The 12,978-nt window shown below is 35.1% G+C and overlaps 3 protein-coding genes across 3 annotated transcripts in view; 1 reads left to right on the top strand and 2 right to left on the bottom strand.

The window, feature by feature from the left end:
• The window catches only part of LOC126857727 (uncharacterized), a 60,196-nt gene extending 52,125 nt beyond the window's left edge, over window positions 1–8,071 (top strand). The window contains exon 2 of the mRNA XM_050607437.1: window positions 2,551–8,071. Within this exon, the coding sequence (XP_050463394.1) occupies window positions 2,669–5,140 (2,472 nt within the window). The 5' untranslated portion in view covers window positions 2,551–2,668 and the 3' untranslated portion in view covers window positions 5,141–8,071. The remainder of the gene's footprint in view (window positions 1–2,550) is intronic.
• Window positions 8,059–9,187, bottom strand: LOC126857750 (rRNA methyltransferase 2, mitochondrial). The gene has a single exon (XM_050607470.1). The coding sequence runs from the start codon at window positions 8,900–8,902 to the stop codon at window positions 8,162–8,164; it is 741 nt and encodes a 246-aa protein (XP_050463427.1). The 5' UTR covers window positions 8,903–9,187; the 3' UTR covers window positions 8,059–8,161.
• A 241-nt stretch (window positions 9,188–9,428) lies between these two features.
• Window positions 9,429–12,824, bottom strand: LOC126857736 (gephyrin). Its single transcript, XM_050607451.1, has 11 exons — window positions 12,662–12,824; window positions 12,222–12,370; window positions 11,958–12,145; window positions 11,681–11,888; window positions 11,285–11,563; window positions 11,151–11,217; window positions 10,958–11,072; window positions 10,571–10,846; window positions 10,279–10,418; window positions 10,019–10,206; window positions 9,429–9,945 (listed from the first exon to the last, which is right to left on the bottom strand). The coding sequence occupies exons 1-11, from the start codon at window positions 12,690–12,692 to the stop codon at window positions 9,715–9,717; spliced, it is 1,872 nt and encodes a 623-aa protein (XP_050463408.1). The 5' UTR covers window positions 12,693–12,824; the 3' UTR covers window positions 9,429–9,714.
• Between the last annotated feature and the right edge of the window lie 154 nt (window positions 12,825–12,978).

Below are 12,978 nucleotides of genomic sequence, written 5' to 3'. Positions count from 1 at the left end.
AAAAACATCGTGCCATTGACAGGAATAGCAAAAAGGAATTAATTTATCTTTTACATATCGAGTATGACGCAAATTTATATATATTTTGCTAACTGATGAATGTAAATAGTTAATTTATTCATTCAAATGCAAATTATATATAATTTTTACTCAGAAACTCTAATACAATCAATTATGATCAGGGAATTAATTTTCGTATTCATGAATCGATTATAGAAAAGAAATAGAGAGAAAAAGAAATTCTTTAATTTATTAAAAAACAAAATTTTACAATTTATATATTTTTATTTAATACATATTATTCTATAATTTATTATGTAAATTTTGCATTACACTCACACATTAAAATACATATTTTGTGAGTTTGAAATATTAGAATCTTTTTTCTAGCAAAAATTCGATTAATTCTTTTTCATGATTTTTTAAATTTCCATATTACATGAAAAAAACACGGCAATTAAAACATTGCTTATTTTTATTAAAGCATTTAAAGGAAAAATTTAATAAAAGAGATAAAAATAATTGACATAAAACATATACTTGTTTTATATCATTAATCGAATCATTTAATAACATAAATGAGAGAACAAATTTTGCAGCAAATGTCATTGACATGTTGTTGACATTATTATAATTGCAAAGGGTTAAGAAAATCTTGTATAATATAATCGTCTTAAATAAATATGAAATAACTGCAAAAAATTCTGAGAAAATAATAAAATTCAACAATAACATAACATTGTCCTGCCTGGTTTAAATAAATTTTTATAAAAAAGTATGACATTTAATAAGAAACTTTTACAAAGTTATTTCAGTTTGCTATTTTCAAAAATTTACGTAGCTTGATTGATCGTCTTTGAAAAGAGATGCGGTCATCGTGATAATTATTAATTAAAAATAGTATTTTCTTTTTTTCTTCAAATCGTAATCATACAAATTTATCTTAAAATAATTCCCGATAAAAATTAGCGGCATAAACCGAGCTATGCGATATATTTCGCGGCTTCTCTCGCTTGGAACGTCATAAAATGTCCACCGCTGTTGCTTTTGCTGTTATAGCTACTGAAAATAGAAGGCAAAAGAACCCTTAAGAGGCCGCGTATATTCCGCGAGGCGACGACATATAAACGATCGGGAAGTCGATTCTCATATTTGTACGTCTTATTCACGAAGCAGACATAATCCCGGCGAACCTGCGTAACGGTAAAAACAGATCGGCGTGCATTCACTTTTCCTCGCTGTGCGTACGCACACTCGCCAACGTACTATTCAGTCGCATACGCATATGAGACACGCACTTTTGCAGCGTGCCTTTTAAGAATATATGCGAACGGTATATACCTAATTACAAGCCGAAATATATTCTATTACTCGAGAAACAATGCATCTCATGATGCAACCTGCATCCAATTTTTCTTTAGTACCTCCAGCATATTTTATGATAGATTTTATGTTCGATGCAAGAGTCTTATGTCAGTTAGAAAAAGCGAGATATAAAGATAGCTACATTCTGAATTAATATATACAGATACATACATGAATTGACAGAAGGAAAAAACCACCATGCAAATGACAACTCTAATATGGTTAATGCTTTTACTTAATAATAATAATAAATAATAATAAATCGTAAATAATAATAAATAAATTTTTCAGAAATCAATAAAGATTTCTATTTCCAGAATTCTTTTATATTATATGTGAAAGATTTTTAGTTAGAAAGAAATTTTTGAAACAATATAATTCTTTTTAAAAAAATTTAAATCCTTTAAATAAAATTCCCTTTAAAAAAAATTGTTTCGCGTTTAGGAATCGCTTTTGATTAATATGTGACATTTGTGGGCGGTCGACTAAATTAATAAAACCGGCAATTGACTTGTGCAACGCACATGCGTATGTCATCAAATTTGACGCATAGAAATATATCTCAAGAATTTTTTATTATCTCTTTATTTGTTCCTAAGAGTTCGTAAATCAAAAAGCAATTTTTATTTTACAAGAATAATGAATTATTATTATTTTTTCTAAACGTGACGTGCCATGTGTCTATAATTATAATTTACTCGGAATGTTTGGAGAAAAATTTACTTTAGTGTTGATTTGTTTTCTCTGTTTTTTATAACAGATATTTCTTTATGTATTATCCTTTGCAGTAAACGCGATACACTATCTCTCAATTCGCTCTAATTTATCAATTTATTATGCGGCTTGCGGACAGATGGAAATATTACTAGGGGCACTTTAGAGACGCCTGAAGCAGATGCGCAACATTCTGAAAAAGTCCTGAGGAAACTCGCAGTCCTAAATTACCTCAGGGAACGTCGCGTCCGGTATACGCATCGGCTAAGTGGCGTTTATTAAGATTAGAAACTGGGTTAATATTGCTCTCTGGGAGATGAGCGGCTACTTAAGTGAAAGCCCTAGCGGCGAAGTTAATTCATCCTTGCGTTACGTAAACGTATCGCTAAGTTCTCCGCTCGGCCACTTAAATATACTCATTTACTATATACAAACAAAATAATTAATTTTATCTTTTCTATCTGTTGACAGATTGATCCGATGCTTCCAAAGAAGAACAGGTGACAAGCAAAAGATCAACACACAGACACGCGTCTTTGAGAATATCCGGAACCCTTCCTGAAGAAGCTTTGGCAGGAACGCAAAGAAGATGTTGAGCCAACGGCGAAGGCATTCTCGATGGAGAATGTCTCTTATCTTCGTAGCGTTTCTCGGATTGACCTGCAACAGTGAACTGGCACCCGCCAATGTACCTGAATCATCGTCGTCAGCGCCCACCGCCAAAAGAAAACCACAGGACATTGGCTCCTTAAGCGACTTCGCCTGGCAAGCGTGGCTCCTGGTGGACGCGCAGAACAGCTTTCAACATGGCATGGACTCCGCCACTCTTCTGCGAAGGATAACACCCAAAAGCGTGTTCATCGCACCGGCGTTGCCCGCCTGCGCTGAGGGTTATCGCGCGGATACTATGGGCAGGTGCGTGAAGAGTGTCAACATTGACGAGAACGCGCATATCAGCTTCCTTTTGCAGCGGCTCAATGCCATGTACGGTGGACCGCAAGCCTCCGGGAACAAGAACGATCAAAGGAAGTCAAGTGGCCCATTACAACTTAACATCCCCCTGATTCCCTCTAATCCTAAGCCTTCGACGACAAAGGTCGAGGAAACATTCTCGATGAACGATCCAATCGTAGTGCCGTCTCGTAATGAAACTCATCCGGATGATGAAGAGAAGACGAGGCCGCACGAGGTCGCAGTAACGAGCAAATACGAGATGAAGAATAAGACGGTGCTAGATGAGGAGGCAACGACGTTTCTTGCTGGGAATTCCAATACCGATGATGTAGGAATTCATCAGAAGGCTGACGCAGTGGTTCCAGTAGCCGATTTCATCGAAGAGGCGAACGACACTAGTTTCTCAGAGGTGGTGGATTACAAGATCCCGATAGACCTGAGAACTTCATTGAACATTTCGAGCGTGACAAGACTCAATGCGAGCGAAGTTACGAGAAATGTTTCGATGATGGAAAAACCAAAGAACTTCACCGAACTGTCGCCCACACTAATCTTGCTGATTCCGTCTACAAAGTTGCCAAACGTAGCGGATGATTTACCAATAACGCAAAACGAAACACAGCCACGTGAAACGAAAGACAGCCACGTGACTGTACAGATGTCTAACGTCACCTCGAACGAAACCGCGAAGGAGGTCATTGTTGACACTGTGCCGGAATCCACGCTTCCGTCTACGAACAAGTCAACGGAAGTTCCGTCAATTGCAACGGACGAGCAGCGGGATAACGAGACGCAAGCGGACGACGAGACGACATCGGAAAGTTCCAAATTGAACGAGTCCCATGAAACAGAGTTCGTGTATGATGATGAGAAGGAGGAGGATGCGGAATACTCGTACAGCACAGATCTACCGGACGAGGAGGATTCGGTGGAGCCGGAGAACGAGGAGATCCTTAGACATGGAGAAGCTGGCATGACGATTCCTACACAAAACGTCGAACGATTGCATCGCGATCAGCCACAACAGAACCAAACTGCGGATCAGAAGAAGACACTTGAGTTACGCGATCTGATCATGATTCGCTTTAACGATTCGTCCATGGAGGACAAGGACGAGGCGGGCAGCAACGTCTCCAGTGAGGTCAGTATCAACGGAGATCTCATTTTGGAAACAACTCTCTTGGACGTAAACACTGAGAAGGTGCAAACTAGTACCAAGTCGCCGATTGTGATTCGAAAGATTATAAAGAACAGCGATGAGAGTTCGAAGGAACCGTCTGGCAAAAGTTCTAATACCGAACCGGAAGTCATATTTTCTCAGGAAGCTCACGGCACGACGTTTACCAGCCTGAACGGACGCAAACGAACCGAGCAATTGACGAGATTCCAGGATAAGAAGAACGAGGAGCTGATCGCTGCGTCTTCTTCATCAGAATTGCTTTCATACGATTTTCCTGATGATCATCCCATAAGAGATCCGGAGATCCGAATAATGGATAAAGAACAATCAACTGTCAAAGAGAGCGCGCTGCAGGAAAACTCGAAAGATTTTCAACTAAATATCCCCGCGAATTTCAAACAGACGACGATGAATCTTGGCTCGTCCGAGGACTTCGTGAGGTTTCCTGATTACGTGAAGCAGCCACAACAGGACGGTTACGTGAGATTCCCCTCCAGCGAGGCCAACAGCATACACAGCCTGGGCTATAAGCAGCATTCGCATCATTCCATAGACGACGTTGGTCCTCACGACAGCACCAGCACCAAGAGCAGCGTCCCCATTCGCCAGAAACCGGTCTATTATTTGCCGAGCTGGAAGCCGGACCGATTGCAAGCTGATCATGTCCCAACGAGCGAGAGGCAGAAGCAGAGACCGGATTTGTTGGACTTCTGGAGCAAGATGCCGCTGGTCAGAGACCCTGACATCTATCCCATCGATCAGGTTCCGGATGATGACAAAGCGGCTGATGACACTCGGGTGCTACCTCGTGACCGATTCCTCCGGGCATCGCGGTTGCGAAAGATGAGTCCCTCTACAGCGGAAATATCGCTCGAGAACGTCAATAGAGCGCTCGCACAGAAGCGAAGAACGTCGATTGGCGTCTAATTATCCTTTTCTTGAAGTCCAGTAAACTGTTTGGAACTGTGCCAAATGATTCGAGAAGTATTCCAAGATCGCACGAAGTCGCGACGTTTAGATCGCTAGAACTTCGTTGAAGAAACACGATTGACGAGAAGAATCGTCGATGAAAAATATTGCACTCCGTGATAATTTCATAGATCGATACTGCGTCTTAAATCGTATCTAGTATTTCGTGAGTGTTGCGAATTATCTGGAAGATTTTTGACGATCTCAGAAAGAGTGATCTAGGTTTCTTCCAGGCTCACGTGTGGGAAGAAAGCAGTAGAACACCTTACACTCGTTAATAACGGAAAAGATTTAGTAAAAACGTACTACACGAATGTTATGAGTCATATTGAATTATTATTAAGCTCGAATCTGGAAAAATTCTTTTTCCATAGAAATCCATAGCTGTATCGCAACATCGCTTCCAACATATGAAGAATGCATTTTGGTAATAGCTGCGCAATCGATAACGAAATTTAATAGAAACAATAATAATAGTGTGTAAGGCGTAAGGCGTAAGATATTTGCATAATCCCGATGACAGAATTTTCGCTATACTAATGAACTTTTTACGGAAACTTTACTTGAATTGTATCGTCCATTTAGACAAAAGCATTTTGGTGCATCGAGTATTCTTTGCGAACTCGTTGCATTTAACGATGTTGAGATATTGAATTACATGAAAAAAATCGCATCTCTACTATACGTCGAATAACAAAATCGAATTGTTGGAATTTTATATCGAATCTCACTGACAAAGCTAATATTTATGAAGCAAGCCAGCCAAACGTAGATAAGGTCTTACTAAAATGTGCTAAAATAGATTAGAAGAGAAACGCACTGCTTGAGATAATTTTTAAATTTTTTTACAAATGACTTTTTATATACAATATATACATATTTTATCAATCTTAGAAATTCATAACGAGCCACATTTTCGTTGTATATTTGATTTTGTGTGTGATATTCTGGATCCCTATATTTTTAATTATTAATGTTATTTTAATGATTTTATATATAACAATTTTTAATAAAATTTTATTTGCGCTCATTTCACATTATTAATTGTTATTATTCATTTGGAATCAACTGTTATTATTCTATTACTTTAATATGAAGATAACACACCTAAAAAAAACATATAATGACATTTAATACTAAATATGCAACATACAAAAGTATAATAAATTTGTAGTACGAAATATATTGCTAATAAATATCGTGCGTTGAAAGAATTCACGAATTCATGCAAAGTTTCATCTGAAATGTTGCTGAATTTTTCTTCTCCATATAAGCGGATGGATCGTTATTGGACTTGTCAGAGTGCTAACACTACTTTCGAGATAACGATATATAAGCGGCGTTTAACGAGTTCACGAGCGATATGCCGAGCTAATCTACTAATGGAGGCGTTATCGAAGCAGACTGATCTTTAGAGTTATTATTGTAGAGTAGGGGAAAAAAAATCAAGATTTCCGGTCGTACGAAATCTTGAGAATCGCGTAGTAACGGAATAATGTCGTACACGGTCAATCAATTCGATGCACGTCGTTGTAAGATTTTTTTCGAAGAGAGAAAGACGTAAGCTCGCTTCTCGGTTTTGACAGATTTTAAGCGAGTCGATTAAGCGAGTTTATAATTGTGAGCATAATGAGCGAGCGTGTCTTTCGACGTCTTAGATTATTTCATGTCGCAGATCAATCATGAATTACACCTACATTGTAGCCGGCAACGTAGTGTAAGTTTTTTCGACGTGGCCTAAAGACCTAAACAATCGTTCTTCCACGTCGACAGTTCGAAAAGCGATTTCGCTTTTCGAAGAATCCGCCGAAATTATTCCCGAGTTGACAAGTTTCGATCATCTTTGTCGTATATTTACTTTGTCTTTCGAATTTACATGCGCTTGAACGGAAACGTCATCGACATCCCGCTATAATAAACGCTTCCAGCAACGGGATACAATAAGAATGCCTAATAAAACTTTTATTTATCTAGATAGTATTATATGGCAATAATACTAGAGAGAAAAGAAAGAAAAAAAAGAGAGAAAGCATCGACATGCAATGTAATTATTTAGGTCAATGGCTGAACTATTCGGACAAAAATGTAGTTACAAATTAAAAAAATTCAATTTCTTAGTGTCAGTTACAAATTAATTTTCTTAATAAGTATTTACATTTCTTTTACAAATTATTACATAATTATATATGTGTATATAAATATATATACACATATATATTATTATTAATATATTCCTGGAATTGTTTTAGCTTTCTATCTCTTCTCCAAAATCGAAAAACTTCAAAAATATAGCGAATACCTCATTGATTAAATAGTTACATTAATTAAATAATTTTCCAAGCTCCTCGAACAATACTCATTAAATCCTGTTGCATATCGAAACTTGTCAAGTCGTTTTCCTTCTTGATTATGACCTGTTGCGTGTAATGTCGCAATATGAAAGCTGTAATCATTATAGCAGTTGTTATCGAGATACAGTCACGAAACATTTCGAATTAGCTTTTGTTACTTTAATGCGTGTTTCGCTACGAACGCGATAATGAAGCGGAAAGTTTTTATAATACTTGACATTATGCGGCCAGTAAGTCTACATGCGTTTCAATGTGGTGTGTAATGTCTCTCTGTATTATTCGATGTCGATTCGTGTACATATTAGTTTTATTATTGAGAAATGTATATATAGACATAGCATAATATAGGCATAATATAAGTAAATGTTAACAACAACGTCCCGATGCGTATTAATTGTGTAACTGTATTGTATTATTTATAGCGTACTATATCGATGTATATTATTGCATTTGTCGTGTTGTGCAAGGCCGCCTGTTAGATAACAAAGTGAAAGGAGTTGTAAAAAAATACATACGCTCTGTCCGTATGATATCAAAATTATTGTATACTTTTATTTATACAACCTATCCGCACATCATCGTGTCCTACAATAGAGAATTAATATATACCTATGGATTCTAATAAAAATCAACTAGTCTTGAGACCTTTAAATCCTCTAGCCAAGAAGAATTTTTCCGTCGATTCATCTCTCGTTGCGTCAGGCTTGACCACTTTAACGTTATTGTAAAATTTCAATAGATTCTGCTCCAACTCTTGCGACTTACCGCCGTCCCAAACTTTTATAACAAGCGCACCGTGCACTTTAGTAATTTGCAATGCAAATTTCAAAGCCGCGTACGCTAATAATATTATATTATTGTGATCTATCTCTCTTATACCGGATGCATTTGGAGCCATGTCGGATAAAATAACATCGGCCTTATTACCTTGCAATAATTTATGCAAAGTTTCCTGAGTCTTTGCCTTTGTAAAATCCATATTTCCCAAAACAGTTGCACCTTCCACAGGATAAAACGGTAGTTTATCAATAGCGTATACTTTGCCAACAGGACCCTCATTTTTAGCGTGTGCATTGGTCAGATTGGTGGCAATTTGCGTCCAGCTACCAGGTGCCGCTCCGCAATCTATCACAGTCAGACCTGGGCTGAGAATTTTGTATTTATCGTTGATTTGCAGAAGCTTGAAGGCACTTCTACATCTGTAGTTTTCCTGCTTCGCCTTCTCCACATAAGGATCACGTATTTGCCTCATTAACCATAATTGCGAACTGTGTTTCTTGCCCTTCAAGTTCCATGGCGTCTCTTTCAATAGCGTGCAGTTAGTGTGTAGGCTTCTTGTCTGCGAAACGCTTTTGTAGAAACAATTCATCCCGATTTACTCGGTATACAAATATGTAATCTAACCTAACAAACGTCGCTCACACTGTATGTACTTAATATCGATGCTCCTTGCAAACTTATTTGTCAACTCTGCGCAAATTAAGTGCTGTATATTCTTGAAGAACATATGTCGGTCGTGTATACGCAAACTGGGATTGATTAATTAGAGAATAAAGATGCGTAATAAACCATTGATATCGCGGAAGAGTGATTCTGCGAGCGACCATATTGAGTAACAGCGCCGCGCTCCCTGCTATCAGCTGATCAGTGATCACATGACAAAAGAAACTGTTCCTATTTTTAATTGGCTACTATTTGGCGCAACGATCCAAAATATCATGCAACATTAAACATTTGCAAAGTGAGATTCTATTAGAAAAAAATATAAATTAAAATTGTTATTACATTAACAAATATTTTTTGTGATTATAAAAAATGATGTAGTAGGGTTATAAAAAAACAGATCGGGCTGGAAAAAAGTTGAAAAAAATAAGTAATAGTGTAAAAATTACATTTTACAGATATTGAAATTGTTTATCATATTTAAAGTACTGTGTGCGTATGTGTACAAAAAGTAGTGTAACAGCAAAAGTGCATCTGATGTATATATAATTTTAATATGTAATAAAATATTGTTTTATTTATGTTATGCTATTTGTATGATTATGTATATAATAAATATATACATAATAAAATATATTTATATGTATTATATGTATAATAATAAAATGTGTGATAGTAAAAAATAAGATATTGCATATATTTTTGATCCTAGTTTTACTCGCGATATCTTGATAGAGATTATCTAAAACCTATAAGCATCGCTGGTACAAGATCACCCTTATTCAACATTTGTTTCTCCGCTGTTCGTCCCGGTAGCATTAAAAGCGCGTTTGCGCCTTTACAACTAAGTAGCTTGCTGCTGATTTGATTTCCCGTACTGTACGCTTCCGGGAATGCTTCATTGTCATTCCATTTTAAGATCACTCTTGCGTACTCAGGACGCGGATCCAAATTATATGATGACATCAACTAGAACATATACATACATAATAATCACATCATGCATTTTCGTTTCGCGAAATATAAAAATAATCTCACAAACCTTAGCTTGTATTACGATGGGTTCGGAAAAATCCCCGCGCATCTCGTTTAAAAGAGGTAAAAGAAATAAGCGTGCGGTAACAGTGGCGGATACTGGATTTCCTGGCAAACAAAGAAAATATTTCTTTCTGCCATTCCACATACACGTCGCAAATGTCGTCGGTTTTCCCGGTTTCATGTTTACACGACCTAAAAAAACAATATTTTTGATTTATTCTAAGAAATCTTTAAATTTTGATAAGTAAAAGAAAACTGAAGTACCAAAATGTATAGTAGCTTTAAAATATGTCTGTAAAATAGGTTTTAACATATCTCTATCGCCCATGGACACAGAACCTGTTGTTACAATTACATCTACCTTTTTTACAGCTTCCATGATTTTGCACACCATAGTAGACTCACTATAAAATAATAATTATATTAATGTAATGTGACATATCAATTATAATTATTATATTTAATAAATTAAATCGTCTAAATAAAATTACAAATTGAATAATTTAATTATTACACCAAGATGAGCAGAAAACATTACAAATTTCGATTTTCTTACTCATCAATCGCAATTCCAAGATCCAGAGGATTGAAACCGTTTTCTTTTAATAGTGTAATTAGAGTAATTCTATTACTATCATAAACATGTCCCGGTCTCAAAAATTCTCCAGCTTCTTGTAATTCATCTCCGGTAGACAATATACCTATAGACGGAAGTTTAGTAACTGTAACTTGTTTGCAGCCACAAGCTGCCAAAAGTCCCATCTCCGCTGGACCAATAATTGTGTACAAATTTAAAACTAAACTTCCTTTTTTTATGTCGCAACCAATAGGTCTGCAACAACGTATGAGTAAAAATTAAATATATGGTTTAATAAAATTTATTAAAAAAAAAAAATATATGAAAAATAATACTAATAATTCTAATAATAATAGAGTTATATACCTAATATCTTGTCCATCTTTCGGTTGAGTCATTATCTCGATCTCTTTTTCCTCCATATTATCAGAACTCTTTGATATTAACTTTGTATCCTCAACTTGTACAACTGCTGTCGCTTCTACGATTAGAAATAAAAATAGTAGTGGATACTTTAATAGTAAATAAATCAATGTAATGTGCAGTTAAAATCGCTCACCATCAGGAATGGGTGCACCTGTATTCACACGTACACAAGTGCCAGGTATAAGGGAGACTAGTGTGGACTAAAAAAATTTTTTCTTATAGCTCTTATAGCGCTTGTTGCAATAAGCACTTATTCTTGAAACTTACTATATTCCCTGCTTTAACACCATATAACACCTTTCTGCTGCCTGTTCCGTCGCTCGCTAATACCGCATATCCATCTTTAATAGAAGCTCTAAATGGTGGTAAATCACAATTGGAATATATGTCTTCGGATAATATCCTGCCATAAGCATCATTTGCATTTATAATTTCGATTTCTCTTTCCTTTTCTACAGAATTACGAATCATTGTTATTGCTTCTTTTACAGAAATCATAGGAAACGGGGATTCTCTGAGGCGTGTTGCCACATTTTCGAAATTTATCTGTAATAAAATAATTATGTTCACACAAATAATTATCTTTCACGTAAGCACACATACACATTATTTTATTAAAAACTAAATATATTTAATTATTATTGTTTATAACAAGTATCTTACCAGATTTGTACAAGACTTGTCATGTAAACAAGATGTAATATTATGTTGGACAATATTATGTGTATCTTTAATTTGTATTTTGTTATCTAAAATCAAATCTACTGCATGTGGTATTGCAGGTGCAATTGCACTCAAGCATTCCGTTGCGGCTTTACTTGAGCCAGGCAAATTAATGATCAGTGTTTTATTTCTTATTCCACATACAGCTCTGAAGATATATTAAAAATTTAAAGATTACGTAATTTTAAAGATACACAGCGAGTAGAAATAGCTTTACCGAGAAAGCATAGCCATTGGTGTTATTTTTAAACTTGACATGAACATTGCTAAAGACATTCCAGGAGCTTCTTTATGTATAATTTTTTTAGTGGCCTCAGGTGTAACATCGCTTTTAGAAAATCCAGTCCCACCAGTAGTGAGAATGACATCAGCTTTATTTCCATCACTCCAATCAATTAAATGTTGCTGCATTATACAAATATAATAAATTAAAATATATTATACAAAAAATAAAGTATATAAAGTATATCCATATAGTTACCATTATCAAAGCTTCATCATCTGGCACAATTGCGGTATAAGAAACTTCTCCTTTAAGTACATTTTCTGTCGAATCTGTATCGCTGATAAGTGCTACCAATCTAGGACCACTTTCATCTATTTTCTCACCATTTGCACAAGTATCGCTTACTAAATAATTATAAGAGAATAATATGTACATATTTTAATTTTTTTTTTTTTTTGCAAAATTAAGAAACATAATACTTTATATATATTATACATAACTCTATAAAATGCATAATTCTATAAATACATAATTCTATAAAATACATAAGAGAAATAGGAAGATTATTAATAACTAATTGTAAGAGTAATGTCATATGTAACCTTAAAAATGTGTACGTAGTTAAACATTGTATAATCTTTCATTAAAATAGATTTAATTTTAATATAAAGTGTATATATATATATAGTACATACCAGTTAAAATTGCAAATCTTATTAATGCCATTATTTGTTATCTTTTCAATAACTTTTTGACGAATAGGTAACCAATCTTTCATCCACTCTCAATTAAAAAAATCAGAGATAACTGTTGATGCAATCATATGTACTACATACACACATATAAAAAAGCAAGATAAAAATGAGGATTTATAAGGAAACCTTTGTATGTGTATAATTAATCATAATTAATTTTTTATAAACACATATGTACACATATATACATATATATAAGTGTGTGTATATATACGTATATATGAATAATAGTAAATGATTTATACTGTTTCATAGAA

This window comes from Cataglyphis hispanica, chromosome 22 (genome assembly GCF_021464435.1).
Source record: "Cataglyphis hispanica isolate Lineage 1 chromosome 22, ULB_Chis1_1.0, whole genome shotgun sequence".
Lineage (NCBI taxonomy): Eukaryota > Metazoa > Arthropoda > Insecta > Hymenoptera > Formicidae > Cataglyphis > Cataglyphis hispanica.
Note: the sequence above shows the minus strand (reverse complement) of the source record. Positions and strands in the feature narration are given on the sequence as shown.